Source organism: Dryas octopetala, chromosome 4, assembly GCF_963921425.1.
Source record: "Dryas octopetala chromosome 4, drDryOcto1.1, whole genome shotgun sequence".
Taxonomy (NCBI): Eukaryota; Viridiplantae; Streptophyta; class Magnoliopsida; order Rosales; family Rosaceae; genus Dryas; species Dryas octopetala.
The window spans coordinates 11,368,527-11,395,075 of NC_141369.1; the positions used below are offsets into that span (position 1 = coordinate 11,368,527).

General features: G+C 39.3%; 3 protein-coding genes across 4 annotated transcripts; all 3 read right to left on the bottom strand.

Annotated features, from left to right (window-relative positions):
• Positions 1–3,384: 3,384 nt before the first annotated feature.
• On the bottom strand, positions 3,385–5,677 carry PNSB2 (NDH-dependent cyclic electron flow 1). The gene is made up of 3 exons (XM_086241528.1): positions 5,149–5,677; positions 4,078–4,521; positions 3,385–3,771 (listed from the first exon to the last, which is right to left on the bottom strand). Exons 1-3 carry the CDS (start codon positions 5,611–5,613, stop codon positions 3,577–3,579), a joined length of 1,104 nt encoding a protein of 367 aa, XP_086097654.1. The 5' UTR covers positions 5,614–5,677; the 3' UTR covers positions 3,385–3,576.
• Positions 5,678–7,505: 1,828 nt separating this feature from the next.
• Positions 7,506–14,408, bottom strand: LOC147286789 (T-complex protein 1 subunit theta). 2 transcript variants are annotated; one of them, XM_086240273.1, is made up of 13 exons: positions 14,133–14,408; positions 13,733–13,995; positions 13,489–13,635; positions 13,186–13,347; positions 12,567–12,644; positions 11,231–11,364; positions 10,935–11,007; positions 10,782–10,859; positions 10,547–10,669; positions 10,283–10,377; positions 9,377–9,586; positions 8,756–8,813; positions 7,506–7,823 (listed from the first exon to the last, which is right to left on the bottom strand). In XM_086240273.1, the coding sequence occupies exons 1-13, from the start codon at positions 14,278–14,280 to the stop codon at positions 7,752–7,754; spliced, it is 1,641 nt and encodes a 546-aa protein (XP_086096399.1). In that variant the 5' UTR covers positions 14,281–14,408; the 3' UTR covers positions 7,506–7,751. The 2 variants fall into 2 exon arrangements, with proteins under 2 accessions (XP_086096399.1, XP_086096400.1); XM_086240274.1 differs by lacking the exons at positions 7,506–7,823; positions 8,756–8,813 and adding an exon at positions 10,147–10,191 and having other exon boundaries at positions 9,445–9,586.
• A 9,184-nt stretch (positions 14,409–23,592) lies between these two features.
• On the bottom strand, positions 23,593–25,563 carry LOC147286790 (cytochrome P450 71AP13-like). Its single transcript, XM_086241264.1, has 2 exons — positions 24,525–25,563; positions 23,593–24,378 (listed from the first exon to the last, which is right to left on the bottom strand). The coding sequence occupies exons 1-2, from the start codon at positions 25,425–25,427 to the stop codon at positions 23,749–23,751; spliced, it is 1,533 nt and encodes a 510-aa protein (XP_086097390.1). The 5' UTR covers positions 25,428–25,563; the 3' UTR covers positions 23,593–23,748.
• Positions 25,564–26,549: the final 986 nt, after the last annotated feature.

Here is a 26,549-nt window from a genome sequence, read left to right on the forward strand (position 1 = left end):
ATATAGCTTTAAATGAGTATGAACTATAGAATGTTATAAAAGACATATAACACTATATAATTAAAAGATTAGCAAAATTAAGAGATTAGTACGCTTAGGAGATAATCCAAATTCATATAGTATAAAGTGAGGAGCAAGAGTATTAATATAACATTTTCTTCCCATAAATTGAATCTCAGCCCCTCAAACTTTTTTTTTCAAGCCTCTAACTCATTGACTTTTTTATTGCTAGGTTAAGCCCAAATTCAAAAATTCCAGCCACAGGGGATTGAAATATACCTAGGAGTTCTCTTATAATTACAATGGGTGCCCTCATATTTATTAAGAGGTAAATTAAATTTAATTCCTAAATGTAAGGGATTAATTAGGTTGATCGACTCCCATAATTGAAGGCAGTCAATCTAATCATAATTAATTCAATACACCCTTTTAAATTAGGTCCATTGACTTTAAGTACTAAATTATAATGTTTTTTCATTTCAACTACTAAAATATTTATGTCATTTCACTTTAGGTACTAAATTTCAGTTTAGGTACCAACTTTAAAAAACATGGTTATATCGAACTGTGACTGTCTAACAGTCATAACTTTTTTATTGATTTATTATTTTTTCAATATTTGCAAGGCTTAAACTTTAATATTTAGTCTTTGGGTTATAGGACTTCATCCCCCAAACCTAAATCAAAAGTATGAAACCCTTAAAAATTTTGATTTTTTATAAATTTTAAATAGTCACAACTGTGACTGTTCGACAATTACTACTGTAACTGTTCGACAGTCACAACTGTATAACAAACTGATTTGTGACCTAATCCAAAATGTTTTACTCTAGGTTAGTATCTAAACTAAAAAAAATTAGTGTCTTGCTGCTTTATTAAAAAACTATTGATATTTGGTATTTAATCCTAATTTTCTATTTTAAATTTGACAAAAACTATCATCCCAATTAATTTCAAATTTTTAAAAAAAAAAAAAGAAAAAAAATGAATATAATGATGAATACAAGAACAAAATCTATTTATAAGTAAATAAATACATTTCCAAAAAAAAAAACATGAAAAAGAAATTCACCATAAATGACACTGAAAAATAAGCCATATGTACATAAAGGGAAAAAATTGAGTAAATCTATAAATAAGATATAGTAGGTGCATAAAAGCAAAGAAGAAATACGTATCATATGTAGGTACGTTATATAAAACATAAAAAACTATGTAGATCGGTCATCGGTGTAGGTACATTATACAAAAACGTATATAAAAACTATTTAAGCACATAAAACCATTGTAGGATCATTATATAAACACCAAAGAAAGTAGGTACACAACTTAAACACGAAAAAGTAGATACATTATATATATATATATATATAAAAAAATAGTCGGTACATTATTTTTGTTACATCAAGTAATGGATACACTATTTTGATTACATCGCAAGATGAAATTGTTTTTGTTAAATCATATAATCAAGTAATCAATATATTAAAAAAATGCAATAAGAAACAAAATGCACAAACCCATCAAAGAAAAAAAATACAAACCTTGGGACTAATATTTTGGACTAGAGGTTGTTGAGCTTGAAGTAGGAGAAGAAGACTAGTCAGGCATGAAAGAATGGCCGAGGGAAGGATGAAGGGAGGGATGAAGGGATGACAAGATTCTTCTACTATTTTGGATTAGCAATTATAAACCTTGTCCACAACTCCGCATAGAGAGAAGGAGAATCCTCTACTCAAGAGTTTCCACTAATTTTTTTTATTTTTTATTTTTTTTGAAATTGATACTAGCTAGCAATAATTCAAATAAAAATAAAAGCAAAAACAAAATGTTATTACTAATTATAAAAGGCTTAATTATCAATTTACCACCCAAAACTGTAACTCATTCCCACTTTACCACCTGAAAGTTTTTTTGTCCCAGATTCCCACCTGTAACTTACATCCGTGTCCCATTTTACCTTGTTCCGTCAACAATTCCGTTAATGCTGACGATCTGGCCGTTAATGCTGACGTGGCGTGCTAGATGTGTGCCACGTGTCACATCTTTTTTTATTTTTCGCATTTTTTTATTTTTATAAACTTTAAAAATAGCTCCGAACTCAGAAAAATACACGAAAAATTTCTACAGACTCGTCTTGACTAGCACTAATTTACTATAAGGTTAAATTACCAATTTTCCCTCTAAAAATTTCCAAAAAAATTAGAAAGTCTAAATTTATTTCTAAAAAATTAAAATAAATTTTCCTTTATTAAATAAATTCTAGAAAAAAATTCTAGAATTTTCGTAAACTCTTGGACAAATTCTCAAAAATATTTTGAAAAATTACCAAAAGCCTGTTTTAGAGAATTATTTTGAGACTTTACAAAAATTCTAGAATTTTTCTAGAATTTATTTTATAGGGAATTTTATTTTCCTCTAAGACCGAGAGGTCTTTTGGGTAGCAAGTTTTCACGAGAAAGGTATTGTTAGTTTTTAGAAGACTAACGGTGCAGACCTCATATTTTTTTGGAGTTCGGGAGATTATTCTATGAATTTCTAAAGAGTTTAGAGTATTTTAATTTTCTAGAAATAAATTTAGACTTTCCAAATTTTTTGGAAATTTTTAGAGGGAAAATTGGCATTTTGACCCCATAGTAAATTAGTACTAGTCAAGACAAGTCAGTAGGAATTTTTTGTGTATTTTTCTAAGCTCGGAGCTATTTTTAATTAATTTTCAAAGTTTATAAAAATAAAAAAATGCGAAAAATAAAAAAAGATGTGACTCGTGGCGCACATCTAGCGCGCCACGTCAGCATTAACGATCAGATTGTCAGCATTAACGGCCAGATCGTCAGTATTAACGGAATTGTTGACGGAACAAGATAAAATGGGACACGGATGTAAGTTACAAGTGGTAATCTGGGACAAAAAAACTTTCAAGTGGTAAAGTGAGAATGAGTTATAGTTTTGGGTGGTAAATCGATAATTAAGCCATTATAAAACGTCAACTATGTATAAGGATAGTTTAGGAAGTCTATAATTATAGTTTTTTGATAAGGCTTGCTCATTAAATCTTAATATGAAAATTTGATGAGTTGGCAACTAATCAAAGAGGTAAATCCAAAAAAAAAAATATATAATCTGTATTTTTATTAGAAAAAATATATGTGAAGGGATTCCGTCTAATTGACTAAATGTTTTATTCTACCCTTTAGAATTGAGGGCAGTGTATTTGATAAAATGCATCAAAGAGACAACTAAGTTTTTAATCGGGGAAGTAATAGTACAACAAATGTGACTCTTTAAAAACTTCTTCATCTCGCACCCATGAAAAAGGTTAATAAATCTGCCACTGACGCATACAAAGTTTTCTTATCATCTATGTAGGATATGGAAAAGATATTACAGAACAAACTATATACATCATACATACATAAATTCATTGTGCTAGAAAAATGTTTGATGTCACATGCCTACGTAGCAGGTGATTCAATTAGTAGAAGAAAAAAAAAAAATCGTGCTCTAGAGATATTTATTTAGAATTAAAAGAAAATGGCAAAAAAAATAAGAAAGAATTTTATTTTGGAAGATTTACTACAAATTATCGTGCTCAATGACTTGTGCTCCTCTCCATTCCTCATTCGGTTTCACAACCACAGGTACCAACATTGAAGCAGGGCCAGTGCATATAAAATACTCTTTGCCATATTTTTTAGAGAAGGAACCAGGGCTCGATAAGTAGATATCCTCAAATCCCATCCTTATCACCCTGAAGAAGAGCTCACGTCCCTGAAATTAATGGGCAAGCAATAAATCGAGTTATTTACATTTACACTTTTGAAGTTTATCGTTTTTTCACATCTACTCTTAGAGTTTTAAAAATAACACATACACCTTCTGAAATTTCAAAAATTACACATACATCCACTGATTACTTCAATTTGATTCATAGTTTTAATATTCACACATCAACTACTACATCTTAGTAAATTACCAGCATATACCATGTAGATTACCAATTTGATTACCATACCTATTCCATGTGTTTTTGTTGATTAGAACTCATAGAAGTAGAATACTTTAACAAATGGTTACCTGATCAAGTGTTTCATATTTTGAAGGTGGGGTGTAATAAACTGCCTTGAGTCTCTCTTGAGGAGGTGCAGCATAAACTCTGCTGAGCTTGTGTTTCAAAATGGTGTAAGGCACATCTTGCTGAGACCAAGAGCCTGGTTTTTCTTGAGGCTGAGACCCAAAAGAGAACCACCCAGAAGAGTCATCAGCCTTCATTGTTTCAGCAGGAGATAGAATTTCAAAAGGAGAAGATAGTGGAGGGTGTGCACAGTAACTGCAGCCCCTGAGACCTTGGATTGCTGCCCCACTTCGTCTTTTGAACTTGAAATGGCTGAGAATTGCATTGTTCATAGTCACAGGCTTGCGGCCTTTGTTTTTCACTATAACAGCCGTTGCCATGCTTACTGGGTATAGTGTGACAACATAGGTTATATCAAGTGTTCCACTAGTGCTGCTTAACTCAACCTGCATTAACAAAGCACCAAATGAATGGGAAAAATGAGGGAAGCCATAAATTTATCCTCAAGTGAATTGTTTTAAATGAATTGGCCCGCTTTTAACTGAACAATACGCAAATTTGAAGTTAACTAATGATCCAAACCGTCTAATTTTTTAAGTTTGTCTTGAGAACCATTCATTAAAAAAAATCAGCTAAATCAAAAACCGTTAACTCATTTGATTACCATCATTGATCAGTTCAGTGTCAATTGATCTTCTATTTATTTTTTAAGGATTATTGATTATTTGCTTATTTGATCACAATTAAATAACAAAATGATTTTCAATTTGTTTAATTTTTTGTAAAAATAATTCTGAAATGTAGACTTAAAAAAAAGACGGTTCAAATCACTGCAATTACAATACAGAGGCTCCAACAATGCCTGAGTTGTTTTTTGCTGTGTGCAAATTGTAAGAGGCTCTCTGGTTTGATCTTTGTACAGCATATATTTTGACTGCCTCAACAATTAATATACTAACAAGTCGCCTACCTTAATAGTAACAAAAATTTAGAAAAAGCTTCTTCAGTGTCTTCTCTAGCATTATTGTTTCAAATGGCTCCTGGAGAGTAAAGAACATGGAATTAAACAATACCTGTAGAGCATCAATGGCATCCGAATCAGCATCCTTTACTGTCCATTCAGAAGTGGAAAGAAGTGACCCTTTAGAACCTGTTTCTGATGCATCATTCAACACCAAACCAATTCCCCCTTTGGCTTTATCAGAATCTGTCCTATCACCTGGAATGGTGTAAAGAACCTCTTCAAACCCATCATCCTTCCAATACACCTTTGGCTTGTATGAAGTCACATGAGCATTGGGTATTTGGAGCCTCAATGAGCTGCCATTTCTGACTGTGAGCTCAACAATTGGAGTGTTGTTGTCAGAGTCCAAGAACTTGATTCCTTTTCTGCCAAATCTGTCACTGAGGGTCTCTGGAACAGAGAGGATTGTTGTTGCAGAAGCAGCAGATGATGATACTGATGATGATGATGATGATGATGATGAAGCTCTTATCAGCTTTGAATTGGGGAGAGAGAAGGAAAGAAGAGAAGCCATGAGGGAGGAGAGAATGAAGAAGTTTTTAACAGCTTCCACACACACTGGTCACTAGTTTGCTAGGCTCATCCTTATTTGCACAACTGTTTTGTTTGGATATATGTTTTGGACTTATGTATGCTGCTACTTTGCCACTGTTTCTCCTGCGCCTATCTGCTCAAAGTTCAAAGATTTTTTTTTTTTTGGCCAACTTTCAACCCATCAAATATCAGTTAAAACACATATCTTAGTTTGGCCAAAAAAAAAAAACACATATCTTAGCATCCATAACTAGAATTCCACTAGGATCTTAGTTTCCCTCAAACCTATTACTATATTTTGAAAATGATCGGCTTCTTACATGCAAGGAGTCATTCCTTAGCAATAAATTAAATCACACACATGACACATGTACATAAATTTTAGGTATAAATTCAATTTAGACACATAACTATATATGCTATTTCAACGGGATCCACGAACTTTCAAATATTTCAAATATACACCTGATTTATTATGTAAATTGAAAAATGAAATTTCGTCCATCAATTTATTAAGAGATTAGTTAAATGTCAGCTTGGCTTTTACTAACGGGGTTTAATTGGCAACGTAGCACCAACTCAGCATACATTTCCCGCCAAATGAGCAACACATGTCCACTTGACACGAGCCCACACACCTATCATCTCTTTCCTGCTCGTCGAACGCTCTCCTGACCATTTAGTCTCCCAAAAACATCACGTTTTCCCCTAAATTCGAATATAAATCCCTCACTTGTATTCAACGAGCGAGAAAGAGATGATGAGTTTGTGGACCCATGTCAGGGGTTAGGTGGACCCATGTCGCTCATTTGGCGGGAAATAAGCGACACGGGTCCACCTAACCCCTGACACGAGCCCACAAACTCTCTCTCTCTCTCTCTATTATTATTAAATTGTGGGCATGTGTCGCTCATTTGGCGGGAAATGTTTGATGAGATAGTGCCACATCGCCAAGTAATTCCGGTCAGCAAAAGCCAAGCTGTCATTTAATTGATCTCTCAACGAATCAATGGACAAAAATTCATTTTTCAATTTAGATAATAGATCAGGTAGATATTAGAAATATTTTAAAGTTCATGAACCCCGTTGAAATAGCTTATATAGTTATGTGTCTAAATTAAATTTATGCCTAAATTTTATTTCTTTTATCTTAAATAAATTATCCATGACACGTGTCAAACTACGATTTACTCATAATGAGGAATGACTTCTTAAATGCGAAAAACCTATTACTGTACCTATGTTCTGAGCCATGAATTTACCCAACACCATGTTATCTGGGGTAGGGAAAAGCATGGAAATTTTGGAAAGTCACTAACACTTTTAAGACCACACATTGACTTGTAATCCTTACACCTCATCCACTAGTAATTTAGTAAATCCAAGAAAAGCATCCTACCCATCAGTGAAGCTTCCCCCAAAAGAAAGCAGCCATCATGTATTGGGTAAAATAATCAAGTACCTTCCCACTCGATGAATTATTTAGTGAAAGCATGTCAAGTATTAATCCTCTCCATAATTATGCACAAGAACCCACATGCAACTTCACAAGTCCATAGGACCTGGCAGCCAAACCATGCATTTTTAGTAAGTTGGGACTTCTTTCAGTTCTAAATGGTTGGAATATTGTAGCATGATTCACAGTATAACACAGACAAAAAAAAAAATCAACACGACCACGAAAGGCTCAATCAGTTTCAACCAAATAAAGCACCTCATGTTCAAGGGGCTGAGAAATTTAGTAAGGGGCAGAAAAACCAAACAAACAGCTGTTAAATCCAACTTAGCCACCAGCAGAATTATGCTACTACCAACTAGAATAATTCATGGCATTCATAGCTAAATGTTGAAAAGAGGAAGGGCCAAAAAAGATAGAAAAGAGAACTCAGCTTTCACTAAACACAGCTCAAGCACCCAATCATCTTTCCAATTCAAACCTACAGCCCAACAAGGGCAGATCACATGATCATTGTCACAGAAAAGTGACATTTACAAAGCATGATTTGCAATTAATTTCTTTTAACTATAAACAAAATTGTTGCCTTTTGTATCTGAAGAAAACAAAAGATGCCTAACTTGGAGCAATACAAGCAATATAGTCAATTGCCACACACAAAATTAGTCCTCGTCCATCCCTGCAGGCTGAGCACTCCTTGGGTTTGGGCCACCTGCTGGTTTTGCCATTATAATCTGCAACACAGTCAAAGCATTGTCAACAAACTTTATGATAAAAGATGATATTGAACATCAAACATGCTTGTAATTAGATAAATGATTGTTGACGCTTAATTGATACTAATCATCAAAGCAGCTTTCATGTATTTTGTAATCTTAATTTTATTTATTAATTTTCTAATAGTAAGTGCTTAATCATCGAGAGCCAAATCTTTGAAAAGCAACCTCGAACTTATGCACTCAGTTGTAATAAAGTGGGCATCCCTAACAGATGATATAACAGCAATACAGGTGAAACCCATAAGTCCATCCTTTCTTGTACATTTTCAAAATAAACCCCCTTCACTGTTCAATTGTTTATAAAAATAAATTAAAAAAAGCCTTGTGGACCTGCTAAGCCAAGAACTCAAGCTTTTCAGTGAGAACTTATTAAACCCTTTTCAAATAGTGAAGTTAAACCAAGACAACGAAATAACACATTCATTTTGAAAACATAAAACTAATTATGAGAGAATTAAATCATTTAGCCAACCAGAAAACCTATCAACCCAGCATATAACAATTTTCTCAATTTTCTATCAAGCCTTCTGCTCTGATGCCATATTTATTAAATAAATTCGACATTTCCTAAAAGTCACATTAAAAAATATGCTTTTTGAAAAGTAAAAATATCTACATTTGCTTCCATGCTTTTGAGTTAGAAAGGAGTTTGTGCGTGTGTGCTGTGAGTGTGTGCTTACTGATAAAGAAGCTCACAAATAGAAAAAAGAAAGATGAGAAAAAAAGAGAAGTAACATTATAAAAAATAATAAAGAAAAATAACAAACTAATCCATAACTCCTCAACAAACTAAACCAGATGTAGTCACTATTTCATTTTTCCCCTATGGCCTGAAAGATGCAATTAGGGACTTAAAACTCAGAAAACCATTGACCAATGGTTAGTACCTGATCTACACGTAGTACAGTGCAGGCAGCATCAGCAGCATACTTGAGAGCAAAGAACCTGTAATATGCAGCCAACAAAGAATTAATGCCTATATCTCATTCGAAAGAACTTCTTGACCAAATACAACATAATGATTCCAATAAATCAATGAAAAAGAACTATCTACAATTAATAAAATATCCAATAAAATAACCTAATGAATCTTCACTATTTTCCAACATACTATTGATCCTTTCATATAGCTGAAGCTCATACTGAGAATCCTTAATGATAAACCATCCACAGTATTCGTATAAACATTTTAAAAAATACTGGCTATAGCTAAAAGATAACATTTTAAAATACAGAAATAAATAAAAAGATAAATAAAGCTTTCAAAATGGATACATCGCTATAGCTATTTATGCAAATGGAATGAATGAAGAAAAAACAACTCGATGACTGGTTCTCATGGTGAGCAAAGGCCAATTAGCCATATTGAAACATCATCTCTCTGAACTAATGGCTATCAAAACGACCAAAAAGGGATCAAACATCACAGTTGTAAATTGTAAAAACATACAATGCAATGAAAAGTTTTACATAAAAGCATAACTGTTATAGGACAAATAAAAGCTTACTTAGTTATGTAGAGATCCCAAACATTTACAGTTGACACATCTTTGCAAAGGCCTTCCTCCAAGTCGATGCCAACTTTGGCATTTCCAGATGCATGTTCAGCATATAGAGAAGATATGATCTCCATTGCATTAAGCCCAGCATTCTCGGCCAGAGTTTTAGGCACCATCTCAAAACTTTCGGCAAACTTTGCTATAGCATACTGCTCCAATCTGCAAATCATTGTATCTTTAGTAGGTTATCGTACTAATAATCAGAAAATAAAAATAAAAATCAAGGTCCGATAGTTGGTGTAGACCTCCACATTCTTTATGCTTTCAAGGACAACATATGAGCACGTTATGAGAGTGAAAATTCCAGATTCATCTAAAAGAACTCTAATTGATTCATATCAAATTCACACCATCTACTACTATTTATTACCTTATCTCAACCACGCTTTTCCAGACACGTAATATTCATGATATATCTGTTCATTTCTTTCTTCTTTTCTTGTTGCTAGGAAAAATTTCCTTTACGTATTACATAACTTTGATTTGTATTTAAAAATGTAACAACTGGTGTTGCTGTCTGGTTAGGTTGTAATACCCATGTCGCTCTTCAAAAGATTACTGAAGTTCTAGGAAGTTTTTTTATGAGACACTGAAGTTTTGGGAAGTTAATGGGATACAATCTTATATTTGTAAGCATCTTGCATACTTGGATTGTGCCCCCATCGCGCATTTTCAATAAAATATAAAGTATGACTTCACTCTGTTACACAGAACATTACATGGCCATTTCCACCACTGTTGGTGATCATTGGTCATCTTTGCACCTGATTATACAAAAAAGTTTTCATAGAATCACTAAAAATCTCTAGGAGTGGTGCACACCTAAAATAAATAAAAAAGGCAGAGACAATTTACCCTGTTTCTTTAAAAGAGAATTCCTTTACTCTCCTGGCTAACTCAATTTCAGTTGCTGCAGCTCCAGGAACAATTCGGCTATCCCTGCACATAGCCTGACAATGAAATGCATAAAGAAAGCAAGATATTAGAGTCAGTGGATTGGGTAACTGATTAAAACATTATTTTAAAAGTTCCAGAGAATCATATGCTAACAATGATTGCAGAGGTAAAACAAAACCAGCCTAACAAGAACACAAATGCCAAATGACCCACATACGTTACCTTGTAAGTGTTCACTCCATCATCAACTGCTCTTTCAAGGTCATCTAATATACTATCAGTACTTCCCCGTAGGACCACAGTGGATACAGAGTTACCACCTTCTTCGTTCTTCACAACAGTTACCTACATAATAAATCAGTGGACATATTAACAAGTGAAAAGAAAAAACACAAAGCCGCCAAGAATAAGCAAATTTATAGACAAAATACTGTCAAAGAAAACACCTACAGCATACCCTAACACCAGCAATTTCCTCAACTGAGACAGAGTCAACATATCCCAGATCATCTGGGTTAGGCTGGCTAAGCTTCAACTGTTGCAAAAATACAAAGTATATTAGAACCATTCAATAAGGCTTTCATATAGCATCAAACTCTAGCAAAATTACCATTGCAACAGCACCCGTTGTACGGCAAAACCGTCTCAATTCAAATTTTGAACTGATTTTCAGCACCATGAGCCTGGAATCAAGAACTTAACAATTAAAACAATAGAATAGCTCAAGGATCTCTAAAGAGACCAAAATAACTTTAAAATGAGTGTTAAATATTGAAGTGTCTATCTAAAGTCATCAGTCTCAAATTATGCTACAAGTACAACATTAGAACATAGATGCATACATCACGTAGGAGAAGGATTGTAAAAAATAAAAAATAAAACAAGACATTAGAAATTGACACTTACTTGTAACGTTCACAGAAATGTAGTGCCATCTCTCCAACTGCAGCTCCACTGACAATTACTTTAGCACCTGAGTCAGCAACTGCTTTGATGAGCTCCTCAATTTTAGCTTCTTCAGTTTTTGCATAATTTTGTAGCTACAATATGCCAAGAAAACACTTATTATAAGACATTTTTAGTGACAGATCAACAACATAAGATCGAATTTTGCAGATAAATAATGGAATCAGATAGGCAAAGGCAATTCCTATATCCAAGCAAAGCAAGAAAGAATATCAAAATATTAATTTACAGACAACTTTCATATTCCAGGACTACAGTAATAGACATCAGTATACTGCCAATGCCTAGAAAAGGAAAAGTACAAAACAGTTTACAATACAATATAAATAAATCATGACATAAAAACCTGAGAATTTTAAACCCATCCAATATGTTACCAAGAATCAACTTCCTGATATAAAAACTAAATAAATAAAATAATAATCAAAAGTCGATGCATAAAAATCGATGACTTTAAAATAGCTTGTTTGCAGAATATAGTTCCACTGCCACAATTCCTTGTAATCTGCAGGATCTAAGATGTTCGTTGAATGTCGCCTACATAAAGAGGCTTGCTTATACATAAGGGCTTCTCATCAGCGTTTAAGAACCCATGTCAGCCTAACAGTGTCTTTAACAAGAAAAATCAGTCTCCTACATATGGATGTGCAAATACATTTATATATATATATATATATATAAATGTACATGTGTACCAATGACATGTTCAAGAATCAAATAAAACGAACAACTATATACAGATCCTACTGCATAATTGCATTCCAAGGGGTCTAGAGTTTACAATAATTTCAATCAGAAACAATGAGACTTCAATGGATTTGGTTGGTACTTAACCATCCTCATTTGTAAGTACACAGGTTTTAGTATCATGGTTAAACTAAAAACTATGTTTAGGGGACCAGAACAGTTGATTCTCTACCGAATAAAGCATTATCAGCAACAATTAAATGTTATTGTTCTATTGCTTTTACAACTCTAGATATATTATTTTTCCAAAACTACAAGTTCTCCAACAAGAAACACAAAGAGAATATTTTTGCCAACCATCAGCACAGAAGTAACACTCAGCTGCAATTCTAATACGCTTGACTCACAACCAACTCAAGTGCTACAGACCTGAAGGCAAGCATATTAAAGCACAAACACACACGCACAGAGAGAGACAGAGACAGAGACAGAGAAAGGGAGGGAGTGACATCTAGATAATCAGGATTATTATAAAAGACTTCTCAAAAATAACTGCAATGCAGAAAGAATCTTCCTCTTCAACAAGTACCTGTTCAGCAGTATGAATTAGGACAGTTCCTTTGGTCTCAGTTGCAGAGGTATCAACACCACCAGCAAACACAGCAACCTGAAAATATATAGCCGAAGTTACAAGCTGAGCAACCCAAACTCTTCAACCACACATTTATACCATATAAAAAGGTTATAAGGTTTTATAATAAAAAATAGCAATGGGATTGCACAATAAAAAACAAGTATGACCTAGTATAAAGATTATAAACTACAATAGAAGCGCATTTGAAGTTTAGCAACCAGGACCACAAAGTTAGTAAATATTTTTTATCTCAGTAGTTCAAAAACACAAACACACACATAATATTAACAACAATTTTAGGTCACCTAATCCAATCTATCTTTACAATTCAACAATCTAGAAATGAAACATTAAAGCACTTCTAAAACAATCAAAGTACAACTCAGAGCTAAAACAATCATGAATACTCACAAAACGTTGCTAAAATGACAACTCAAATTAGTAAATCTGTCAAAGTTTATAATAGACCCTGAACAAACACAACAATTCATTTAATGGAACATGCGCACGCACACACACATATAATTATATACGTTATGCAAAAGTGAATATATATATGTAAAAGAGTGCTAACCTTGGCCTTCTCCATTTGCTTTATACTCCCCAAGGCATCACTTTTCAACACCATGCCTCGAACTACTGTACAATTATGCAAACCCCCACCCACGATTTTTGCAACACGTACATTGTCCACATTAAAGCTTTCTGGGTTCTTCGGGCAAACTTGTATACATGACTACATTGTCCAATAAAAGAGTTACACTTAGAACCTGTTTATAAATAGTGACATACTCTTCCTTTGTTTTCTTGTAAATAGGCAGAGTAGCTGACATAGAAATTAGTCAATAATAAATAAGGGTATGCAAGTTATAATTACATCGGCAACTAGTGAGGCTAAGATATCTTCTTGTCCGAATTGCTTGCTGGCAACTGCACCTCTCATCCTGGAAACCACTTGTTCTTTCTTGCGCACATCCATATTCTCAGAACCTTCCTCAACCAGTTCATCTAAGATTTCAATTGTCTGAAATATTCAAAAACCAAAACAAAAAAAAACAAAAAACAAAAATCAGATAGAATAAATCTAATAACCCAAAACAGTGAGCAAAGCATTGACAAACCTTTTTAATAGCTTTAGTGTATCCACTAATGATCTCACTTGGATGCAGGCCCATTCTGATGAGCTCCTCTGCATTTTGCAGGAGCTCCCCAGCAAAGGAAATGGTCAAATTAGCCCCATCACCAATCTCCTCCTGTTGAGCCTTGGCTGCCAAAACCAAAAGCTTGGCAGCAGGATGCTGAACCTCAAGCTCATTGACAATGGTGGCAGCATCATTTGTGACAAAAAGCTTGTCCAAATGATTGATTACCATCTTATTCATACCTAAGTAGTGAGTAAACAACAAAAAACTAAGAAATAAACAAATAAAACTACTACTTGCAAATGGGTTCTGACTGTTATAGAAATCTGATTCAACTGTTGCAGAAAGACTGTGACTTTGAGAGTAAGAAAAGCGATACCATTCGGACCCAGAGAAGTGCGAGTGATGGTGGAAAGTTGCTTGCAGGCATCGATGTTCTTGATCACCGCTTCGTCCAAACCAGAGAGGTGCTTGTGCCCCTCCTTCAGCATTGATTGTATTCCGTACGGCTGCATTCCAAAACCCATCTTCTCCTTCCTTCTTTTTCCACCAAAACCTTAAACCCTAGAAATGGCTGCCCGACCCTGCTCTCTGCAACTGAAGAGTGAAGCCCTTACTCTCAGCCCAGACTCTTCTCGGAGTTTCTTAAAAGTAATCAAGGCGTTGGCTAACATTACACACTATTTCTCAAGTTTTATTTTCTGGATTAAATACAAAATTGGTCTACGAACTTTACACTATTTTTTAATTTAGTTCATTAATTATAAAAAATATCAATTTAATCTATAAAGTTTTTAAGTTGTACCAAAACAGTACAAATGTTAACTTTCATCAGAAAATTAATGGTATTGGTCACATGAAAATGTGATGAACAAACTAAAATGCCCCTAAAAATGTGGTCACTTATTATGCACATGACCAAATTCTGTTAAATTTTTCGATAGAAGTTAACGTTTGTACTGCTTTGGTACAACTTAAACAGTTTGTAAACCAAATTGACACTTTTTATAGTTAATAGACCAAATTGAAATTCACCTTAACCATTTTAAAGAGTTTAAAATAGAGTGCTGCTATTTACACACTTTTTTTTTTTCTTTTTGCACATCTTTTTTCTCTTTTTTCCTTCTACATTCTTCTAAAATTTAAAAATTACATTTCTCAATGCAACACAGCTCCATCAACTCTGACAAAAAAAAAAAAAAACCATACACAACCCGACCACCTAACTCCCTCTCTCCCCCTCCCTCACCGACCACCTCCCTTCCTCCATTTATGTCTCTGTCTGGCAACAACAACCTCGTCCCACCCCTTCTCAGCCCCTCCTTCTCCCTCACCCCGACCACCTCCCTCTCTCCCTCCCTCCCTCCATTTATGTCTATGTCCAGTGACAACAACCACCGCCCGCCCCTTCCCAACCTTTCCTCACTCACCCCGACCACCTCCCTCCCTCCCCCTCCCTCATTTTCTGTCTCTGTCCAGCTCCAACAACAACCCCAACTCACCCCCTCCGGCGACCACTCTCTCTATGTCTCTCTCTCCACCTTAAAAAAATATTGCAGGTGATGGCTGGTTCGCTGGGCCAGTGCCAAATTTAGTGGTTTCGATCGGCAAATACCTGCCAAACAAAACCAAAGGTTTCGGCACTGGCCCACCGAACAAGCCACCACCCGCCGAACAAAACCATAGGTTCCGGCGAGTTCATCGTTTCCGACGGTGGGGAAGAAGAGTGAGGGAGAAGGAGAAGGAGAGTGAGGTGAGAGAGAGTGGGTTCGGGAGAAAGAAGGAAAGTAATCGAGGAGATAGATTGGGCTGGGGAGGGAGGTGGTCGGGGTGACTGGTAAGGGAAGGGCTGGTGATTGGTGAGTAGAGGGGCTACTGGTCGGGGTGACTGGTAAGGAAGGGGCTGGTGATTGGTGAGTAGAGAGGCTACTGGTTGAGGTGACTGGTGAGTAGAGGGGCTGCTGGGTTTGTGTTTTTTTTTTATAAATTGATGGGGGGTATGTTGGGTGAGGAGGGAAGGAGAGAGTGGGAAAGAGAGGGAGGGGTGTGTTTGGTCTTTTCTCTTTGATTGTTTTTATTTTTTTTAAGTGGGGTGTGCAAAAGAAAAAAAATTGTGTGCAAATAGTAGCTCTCTTAAAATATGGCCAAATTACGTTTTCGACCCTCGGGCCAAGGTTTTTTTTTTGTCATTATAAATGACTTTCAATTTTTTAGATTTTTTACAAAAATAATCTTTAAAGTGAGGTCTAAAAAATGAATTGTTCAAATTATGAGATTATATCGATAGCCCAAAAAATTGATTTAACTTTATATTACCTTGTTAACAATAAAACTGAGTTTTAGTTTAAAACATTTCACTAAATGGTTGATTCAATCTTGTATTGAAGAATGAAGACCTGCTGCACGTACGTAGTTTCAAACAAACCTTCCGCGCATGTTGTAATATCTCCATTAACTTATGTACCCTGGGGACTAAGGCTGATGAGGTATTCTGCAAGAAAATTTCATCCATATCCTAAGAATGATGGTCCAAAGGTCCATTGTTCTAATGCCGAAGAAAAGTAGCCTCTAAAAGCTAGTCCTGAAATAAAAAATAAAAAATTCTACAATAGTAAATGAAAATGGTAAATTTTGTTCCTTTGAGCTGTATTAGAAATTTAGAATGCAGTTCTTCTCTGGTATATTTTGTTACACCAGTTCCAAAGGTGTTGATATAAGCATCTATACATTACTTTGAGCCTAAATGTTACTGTTTCTAGTCCCGTCACTTCAGTTGTATGCCGTACACGTGGCAGTTAGTGGCTTATGATGAATATATATTGTACGGCAGTTTGTGGCTTACGATGAATATATATGAGCTTCGCACGTGTAATGTAGGAGGAGGCATAATAAATTTTCTGAGGGAAATTCATGTTGATGCAAAAATTCGTAAAAGAGATGCAACAACTTGAGGTGAATGATTTGGCTGTTTGGAAGCCTTGTTGAATGATGAGTTGGATGTGATTTGGATGTTGATTTGAGATGATCAAGATTTTCTGAACTTCTAGTTGAAACTGATGAGATCTTTCTGCATGAACACAAGATCCAAGGAGAAGGACTGGTATGGTACCAACTAAATACACTCCTATGTTGAAGTTAGTGAAGTGTATTTGAAGGTGTTTGTGTAAGAAAAAGGAAGAACAAATGATGAACTTGAGAGAATATGAATAACAAGGCAAAATCTTCTAGGTTATTCTTAGTTGATTATGTGTTCTTTTTTGAATGGTCTTCTTTGTGTAAATGTGAATATATTTGTCTTTGTGCACATAGCTGGGTATATATAGGCAAAAGAAGTAGTGAATGTTAAGTTACCTGCATGGAGATGGATGGTTGAGACAAGGCCACACACTCAGTCATGAACAGTAGCATGCATATCTACCCACCTCCTTTGTATTCAATGCAGCATTAAATGCAAGCATTAAAGATCAAATGGTATGCCCTAATAGTCATGACTGTGAGCTGGGAATGTCTCATCTATCAGGGTGCTATGTCAGGGATATTCAAGCATGACGGTTCGTCTCAACTTTGATCTTCTAGGATGGCGGCGGGACCCGAGCCAAGCCGATCACAGATATTTTTCACACACAGATATGAAAATTATATATGATCGGATCGGACATGGATGAACCTGTCTGGAAAGATCCAATGAATAGTGTAGCGACCATCTCCAATGGTGATCTAGTAGTTATTGGATTTTTTGAGAGGATGATCACCTCTTGTCGAGCAGAATCGATCTGAGATATCCAAAAAAAGATGAACACTCAAATTCTTAGAAAATCTTAAGGTCGGTTCGGATCAGATTTGGGAGATCCACCGGGATGAGCCAATCCGATATGACCAAAAAATGTGTTGCTGAGCTGGCATGGTGACGTGGAGGCTTAAGTTTGACCGAGTTGATCATTGAAAAGTCAGAGTTGAAAAAGGATCCGACCAACCACGTGTTGATCTGTGATTGGTTATTAAATCCATGTGGATTTATCCGCAAACAATTCAATGAATGAAGGATGATTGGTGGATGATGTAGTGAATTCTACACTGCGGGTTTCATGGACTATCTCTATCTACAAAACTGTAAGGTGTTCTGTGTTTTGGTGGATGGAAGCATGAGAGGGTTGGTATCAAACAAGAAATGATACTTGAGTTATTTATGATAGTATATTGGATTTTGGAAATGAGAATTTCTTCACGATTGAAATCAAATTCATGGTTGTTCATATGACTAATCATCTGCGCATAACGACAAGTCACATAAGGCTTAACGTCATGTCGTTTGGGCCTGGGCACAAAGGATAAGCCCCTCCTAAAGTTCCTGGGCTCCGACCCTTCCTGGGCTCCTAGCCCCTGACCTCTTAGGCTCCGGCCTCCTAGGCTCCGGCCTCATAGGCTCCGGCCCCCTAGGCTCCGACCTCCTAGGCTCCGGCCTCATAGGCTCCGGCCTCCTAAGCTCCAGCCTTCTAGGCCCCGACCCGTGTCAACTCACTCGGATCCTCAAGACCGGTGACACGTGGCGCTCCTACAGTGCAAGCCATCACAAGGGACACGTGTCATCACCGGATTGGTTGACACTCTTCCAAAGGTACTATAAAAGAGGTACCTTCTTGCCACAAAAGGACAACTGAAATCATTATTATACTATTCACTCACTCTGCTCTCAGATCTCTCTGAACACTGACTTGAGCGTCGGAGGAGCTTTGGCCGGCACCACACCGGTGCCCTTCCCGCTCACTTTTGTGTACCTGTGCAGGGTGCTTTGGATATCATTCTCTCTCATTACTCACCAGTCGGACCCAGCTACCCGTTCATGCCCCACTTCGACGTGTCATCCACTCAGTGGTGGGTCAACGGGCCTACGTGGTTCGACTCGACGTTGACTGCTTTACCATTTTTGGGCATCAACAGTTTGGCGCCGTCTGTGGGAAACTTACAACTTTTTCCCATTGAATTCTCTACCCTCAGTTGAGGTGCAAAAACCTTCCGAGCTTCCGAGCTCCCGAGCTTCCGAGCTCCCTAGCTTCCGAGCTTCCTAGCTTCCGAGCTACCGACCCTCACAATGTCTGACGGAGGTCCTATCCTCGACCAAGTCGACAACACCCCGCTGGTTGACAAGCGAGGTAAGAAGACTGCCGAATCTGATCAGGAAGAGTACATCCAACGGTTGGAGGCTCAGCTCCAACGAACCCAGGAACAGCTCGACCTCCAAAAAGGTGCAACACAGCTTTATGAGCGACTCCTCCGTGACAGGGAAGGACATACCACTCCCCGGAGTGGTGAGAGGAGGAACCCCCATGACAGGGACGAACACACCACTCTCCGGAGTGGTGAGATGAGGGATCCCCCCCCGAAGGGACCAAAATGTTCCCCGCCAATTGGATGTAGGGCAAGGTAGCCATCCACCCCCAGGTTTCCAAAAGAGACTTATCCACCCGGTCGCCCGGGCTCGATCTGGCGAGCATCCCACCCGCTCTGAAGAGTTCCACATTTATCGGGACTGTCGTCATCTGCTCGACGACAACCGCTCTCGGCGAGAAGAGCAGCGGACGAACCGGGGCGAATCCAACCCGCGTCCCCGAGACTTGGAGGAGGAGCAGGGGCGATCCAACCCGCGCCCCCGAGACTTGGAGGAGGAACAGGCTCCCCGTCCCAAGCGACGACGGGGAGAAGAGCAGGTCCTCTCGGCTGGGCGCCGCGCAGAAAGTAACACTTTCATAAGTGAACAAGTCGCTGACTCCGGTAACGGCGGCTCTCTTCCACCAGACCAGCTCCAACAACTTCTCATGGACATCAGTGAGCGCCTGAGAAGAGTGGAGGGAGGAAGTCGTGGTGGGCACCCATCTTTGGAAATAAGGGAGCTACCTGGACCTTTCACAGCTCGCATCCTGTCTACTCCCCCGGTTGGCGACGTCCGACCTCCCAAAATAACTCCGTACACAGGGAAGGAAGACCCATATGACCACCTCATGAGTTTTAGGTCAGCCCTGGAGTCCAAAGGTGCTGATGACGTTACCAAGTGTCGAATCTTCCCTTCTACCCTCTCTGGCAGTGCAAGGGACTGGTTCTACCAACTTCCTCCAGGCTCAGTTGATTGTTTCAGCGAGCTTCGAGAGCTCTTCCTGGGCCAGTATATCATCCAAACCGATAGAATTTACACCACGGATGACCTGACGCGGGTCCGCCAGGGCAGCAGGGAATCCCTCAGGGAATACATCACTCGATTTCAGCTAGAACGATCTCGGTGTCGCGATTGTGATGAGAAGGTAGCCTTCGCTGCTTTCAAGGGTGGTCTCCTAAAGGGGGACTTCCTGTTTGAAATCAACCGCTGCAATCCGCACACCTACAAGGAACTCATGCACGAGGCCATTGCCTATGTCACGGCTGAATTCAAAACATATGGGAAGAAGCCGCCTACCATGGATCGCCCAAGTACCGACCAGGCCATCATAGTGCCACCCCAGCCCAAGCCCTACTCGGGTAACCAGCATAGGGGGTCCGGGAAAAAGTTCAATAAGTTCACCAAACAACAATTTGGTGATGGTAGAGGTGGAGGACAACGAAGGGAGGAAACCTATCAGACATCCTATGCCTCCAGGTTCAAAGTCTATACAATTCTCACTGTTACTTATACAGAGTTGTATCCCCAGATCAAGGACATACTTCCTAAGCTCCCACCCCGCCCACCACAAACACGGTACCGGGCTAACAAGAATTTCTTTTGCCTTTACCATGACGACCATGGCCATGACACCGAAGCATGCAGAGCTTTTAAGGAGGCAATAGAAACTTTGGTACAGGAAGGAAAGTTGGATGGTTTTATAGACAAGGAGGCCACCGAGAAGGCCAAGACCGACGGACAACGCCGGGGGCGGGTCAATACCATCTGTGGGGGCCCGACCCTCGCTGGCAACTCCAACAGAGCTAGGAAGGAATACGCCCGAAGTGCTCAACCATGCTCCGGCGTTATGGCTGTAGACTTCCACCGTAGCAAAAAGACTCCTAAGCTTGGGTGGTCGCCCATTTCCTTTGCTGAGGAAGAGGAACGTGATTTGATCTTCCCACACGATGACCCTTTGGTCATTGAGGCCACCATAGCTAATTTTGATGTGGCTCGGATCCTTATCGATTGTGGTAGCTCCGTCAACATCCTCTTCGCTCCAGCCTTCACCGCTCTTGGAATCGACCAGGAGAGGCTTGACCAGTCGGTCGCTCCTTTGCTCAGCTTTTCGGGCGACATGGTCACCCCTCTTGGTGGGATCTACCTTCCCCTCACCCTCGGGAGGTATCCTTCGTCCGCTACCACAACTACTCAGTTTTTGGTGGTCGACTGCCCCACAGCTTACAACGTCATCCTGGGACGACCAGCCCTTAACCAATTGAGGATTATGATCTCCACTCACTTGCTTTTGATCAAGTTCCCGACCCCATGTGGAACGGGGGTAGTCAAAGGCAATCAAGTATCAGCTAGGTCCTGCTATATGACTTCAGTCAAGAGGAAAAAAGAGGTCAAGCCCTCTATGGCTGTTTGTGTCTCCAACACCTGCCCTACCCCAGATGCCCTACAAAATCATTGAGGTCGTCCGTCCAGGCACATACAGGCTGCGCGCCACAACCGGCAAGGAACTCGACCACTGCGCGCAGCCCACCCCTGCGCCAACCCGAGCAGCCACCCACACCTCCGGCCCGAGCCCAGCTCGCCCACCAGCTGCTCCGAGCCGAGCAGCCCACAGCACCGAGCCCAAGCAGCCCAGCCCGCACACCACGCCTCCGGCCCGATCCGCGCACACACCCAGCCCGATCCGAGCCTCCTCCTCCGATCCGGCCCGAGCCCTCCCTGCGCAGCACCTCTGAGACGCGACCGAGCCCCCCCGCCGCACCTCCGAGCTTCAATCCGAGCTGACCTGCCCTCGCCCTCCGAGCCGCCACCAAAACCAGCAACCTCCGCCCCGCGCAGAAAATCCGGCCCGAGCCCAATCCGATCCGAGGCCACTGCGAGGCGGCGCCGACCCGAGCAAATCCTCGCCGCCGATCCGCGCACCACCCCGGTTCCTCCGACCCGAGTTGCTCTTCCCCCAACCCGAGCCCCCTTTGGCTTCCCTGTTTTTTTTTTCAAACACAGCCAAGCAAATACATACTCTCTCCAAGACAGCCAAAAAAAAAAAGGGGGGGGCAGCCCTTGTATTCGGTTATCACAAACAAAAGGGGGGGGCAGCTCTATATTGAGTCATTTTAAAAAAAAAATAAAAAGGGAGGGGGGCAGCTCTCTCTCTCCTAACATAGTACCAACAAAAAAACAAAAAAACAAAAAACAAAAAAAAAAAGGAAAGGGGGGGAGAGATGAGGGTGTGGAAATCTTTATATTTGGGCTCTACCATTTCATGCAAGATTCTCATCTACAAAGGGCGACATCCCACCATTAAAATCGGACGAGATTCACTGGGATTACACGAAGCGTCTACTGCCCGGAATACAGAGTGATCAGAAACTCAAAAAAAAAAAAAAAAAAAAATTACGATCTTTTATATCTAACCCCCCAAGCTTTCCTACAGTACAGCTTTTCTTGCTCAGGAACTTGGGGAACTTCTAGACAGTATCTTAAGCAGGAACAAGTATGTGGACTTGTCGTTCTGCTCGGACTTCTTTGTGTGCAAAGTTCCCAACCAAGAAGTATCTTTTGCTCGGAAACTTGGGGGACTTCTGTTCATATGACTAATCATCTGCGCATAACGACAAGTCACATAAGGCTTAACGTCATGTCGTTTGGGCCTGGGCACAAAGGATAAGCCCCTCCTAAAGTTCCTGGGCTCCGACCCTTCCTGGGCTCCTAGCCCCTGACCTCTTAGGCTCCGGCCTCCTAGGCTCCGGCCTCATAGGCTCCGGCCCCCTAGGCTCCGACCTCCTAGGCTCCGGCCTCATAGGCTCCGGCCTCCTAAGCTCCAGCCTTCTAGGCCCCGACCCGTGTCAACTCACTCGGATCCTCAAGACCGGTGACACGTGGCGCTCCTACAGTGCAAGCCATCACAAGGGACACGTGTCATCACCGGATTGGTTGACACTCTTCCAAAGGTACTATAAAAGAGGTACCTTCTTGCCACAAAAGGACAACTGAAATCATTATTATACTATTCACTCACTCTGCTCTCAGATCTCTCTGAACACTGACTTGAGCGTCGGAGGAGCTTTGGCCGGCACCACACCGGTGCCCTTCCCGCTTACTTTTGTGTACCTGTGCAGGGTGCTTTGGATATCATTCTCTCTCATTACTCACCAGTCGGACCCAGCTACCCGTTCCTGCCCCACTTCGACGTGTCATCCACTCAGTGGTGGGTCAACGGGCCTACGTGGTTCGACTCGACGTTGACTGCTTTACCATTTTTGGGCATCAACAATGGTAATGTGAAGTAGTAGAGTAGCCGAATTGGAATTAGAGGAAAGACCTCGGCTGTATGATTGTGAAGAATAGTACTACTTTTGACAAATAGTTAATTGGTTTGGTTAGATTGATGTTTTGGATTAAACCAATACAAAAATGTAGAGATGGTTTTATAGACTTTTGGATTTTTCCTGGTTATCCCAGTTGGTCTGGTCTAGAGATGATTTACTTGTGGCTAAATACAATTCCATGTATATTTCAGATGGAGCCATTGAAAGTCCATGGGGCAACCAGACAAACCTTAATTACTCAGTACCTTAATTGCTTACAATTTTTTCTCCCATTATCTCATTTAAGTTTTTATGGCTTCTGCTTAAGATGGTAGTAACCCCAATGTAGCCCATCCATGAGGCAGAAATATGCAGGCTTGACTGAATTTTTCTAACTATAAGTTCTTTATATAGACGTGATTTTCTTCAACTTACATCAAGCTATTGCACATTAAACTAATTACCCCACGCAATATAAATGACCTGACCGACATTAAAAATCAAAACAAATTGATGCATGATATAGTAGCCATGTTACTTGTTTATTGATGATTTCTTGTCTCAGGGAAACGTGGTCTAGCAACAACAATCAGATCAGCTATCCTGTGCATTGTGATGCCAAAAACTTCTGTCAAGTCCAAATCTTTAGCTGTAATAGCAGGAGGAAGGTCCAAATCAAAGCTATGCAGAAGTTGAGCCAGAGCTAGCTCAATGCTTGCTGTTCCAAATGTAATAGCTGGACAACCTCTTCTACCAGCCCCGAAAGGTATAAGCTCAAAATCCTGCCCCTTGAAGTCGATATTGCTACCTATAAACCTTTCTGGTTCAAACCTTTCTGGGTTTTCCCAAGATTCTGGGTCTCTCCCTATTGCCCAGGCATTGACAAAAATTCGTGTTTTTGCTAGAATATCATACCCATCAATGGTTACATCTTCCATGGATTCTCTAGGGAGTAGTACTGGAGCAGGTGGATGCAATCGAAATATCTCTTTAATGACAGCTTTTATGTAATCCAGCTGAGGCAGATCACTCTCTAACACAACCCTTCTTTCTCTGACAACTTCTCGTACTTCTGCCTGTGCTCTTTCCAAGACTTTGGGGTTCATCAAAAGCTCTGTAATTCCCCAATCAAGGGTGATGAAGGTTGCATCAGTTCCTCCAGCAAACATGTCCTGCAGCAGCAGCAGCAGTGTTATGAGTGTTAATTTCTGTGCAAATAGTTTAAGTGTAACTCATATTTAAATTAGTATATATGGGATTTCATGGCTGCGAGAGTGAATAATATAACTAAATAATCCAAGAGTCGATCTACACTGACCAAGATAATAGCCTTGACATTATCCATGGTGAGAGGCACCTCAGCAGACCCTCTTTTCTGTATATCAAGTAAAACATCTACAAGGTCCTTGTGTTCCTCTTTTTCTCTCTTGGGATTGAGATGTTCAGTCACCATCTCATCAAAGAGTTTATCGAACCGCCTGAAGGCCTCTTGAAGTCTAGATTTCATTCCTGTTAAGCTGTGGATAAACTCCATGGAAGGGAAGAAATCTCCAATCGTAAACCCTCCAAGCAATTCCTGATGTTCCTCCAGCATCTTTTGGAACCCATGTTGATCATACTCTCCTCCTGCTGAGAAATCTCTTCCAAATGCCACTCGGCAGAGAACATCATTTGCGTATAGTCCAAGCATCTTGCTAAGGTTGGTGGTGCCAGGATAGGACTCTGCAACCCGACGAGCCAGACGAGCAACTTCTTCTTCTCTTACATGGCTAAATGATTGCACTCTTTTGGCACTTAGGAGCTCAAGTATGCAGATTTTACGTATATGCCTCCAATAAGCACTGTAAGGGGAGAAGGCAATATCAGTGCAATTATAGAAGAGGTGTTTGGCTGAGAAGATTTGTGGACGGCTTGACAGTGCAAGATCATGGGTTTTCAGTACTTCCTTGGCTACTCTAGCTGATGAAACCACCACAGTTGGGATCTCACCAAGTTGTAAGAACATTATTGGACCATACTTTTCTGCCAAGGACCGGAGGGATAGGTGAGGCTTGTTTCCAAGCTGGTGAAGATTACCAATGAAGGGTAGCTTTGGAGGGCTTGGTGGAAATTTGAACTTTCTCTTTTTTGACTTATCCTTAAAGATGAAGTTGAGCAACACTAAGAGGAAACTGAATGCAAAAATCAAAGAGGGTTCCTTTAGCATTTGAAGAAGAGCCATTGGAGTTTTCTAAAACAAAATTGGGTAATGAGTGGTACTACTTAGCAATTGAATAAGGAGCTAGATATTGCTGGTGTGCCACAACTATCATCCTTGGGCCAATTTTATAGAAAGTGGAGGAATATTCTGGAAAACTTGTTTTTGGAAACAATGGCGCTAGACTGCTTATGGTATCAGGTTTTGATAGATATTACCCATGTGAGTTTTTCGCGAGGGCCCATTCTCAATGTTACCGATTTGACAGATATCACATGATGAAGAAGGTGTGTGATTGCATGAATATCATGTGACGTAATTATTAAAGTAAAAAAGAGGCAAGTGGTGTGTGAAATGTACGTATGATGTATGACACATGTCAAGCTTATTGCATGAGATGATGTTTTCCATGTAGGACATTTGTGAAATGATTGCATGAATGAAAAGATGGAGAAAATTTGCATGTGGGACACTTGGTTTAGGCCTATGTGTGAGAAGAGTAGTAGGTTATAATGTCTCAATTATACAACAATCTTGTCATTGTATTGTAGACTCGTAATATTTAGATCCTATTAAAGTTTGGCTCAAAAAGGAATATTATTACAAAACATTGAAAAGAGAAATTGAAGAGCCCTAGATAATGTAATTAAGGAATTTGGAGGACGCTCAAAGTAACTCAAGAGAAGTAAAGCTGTTTAATTGAACTTTTAGAAGATAAAACATAAAAGTTCATATTGTTAAGAAGTCAACTACTTTGCCAATATTGATGAGTAATAGATCGAGGAATTGGTTCAATTAGTGGTTGTAGGATTATGGTGAGTCTACCTTTGTGTTTAATGCATGTGTTCATCTATTTATACTTGCTTCTGGTATGGCCCTTCTGTTTCATGAAACATTTTCTGGGAGACTTGCTTTTGCATCTACTGTCATTATTAGAAAATGAAGATAAGTCAATTATTTTGTATCATTCAGCTTTTCCACACTAGATGTTGTGGTCCTTGTTTTATTAACCAGAAAATTCAGCAAAATGCTTATAATTTCCATCTTTGGTGGGCAGATGGTAATGAATGACGCTATATATACAGGTCGTCGTGGTCCACTGGTCCCGGAAATAAGTTACAGATCGATAGAGAAAATGTACAAAAC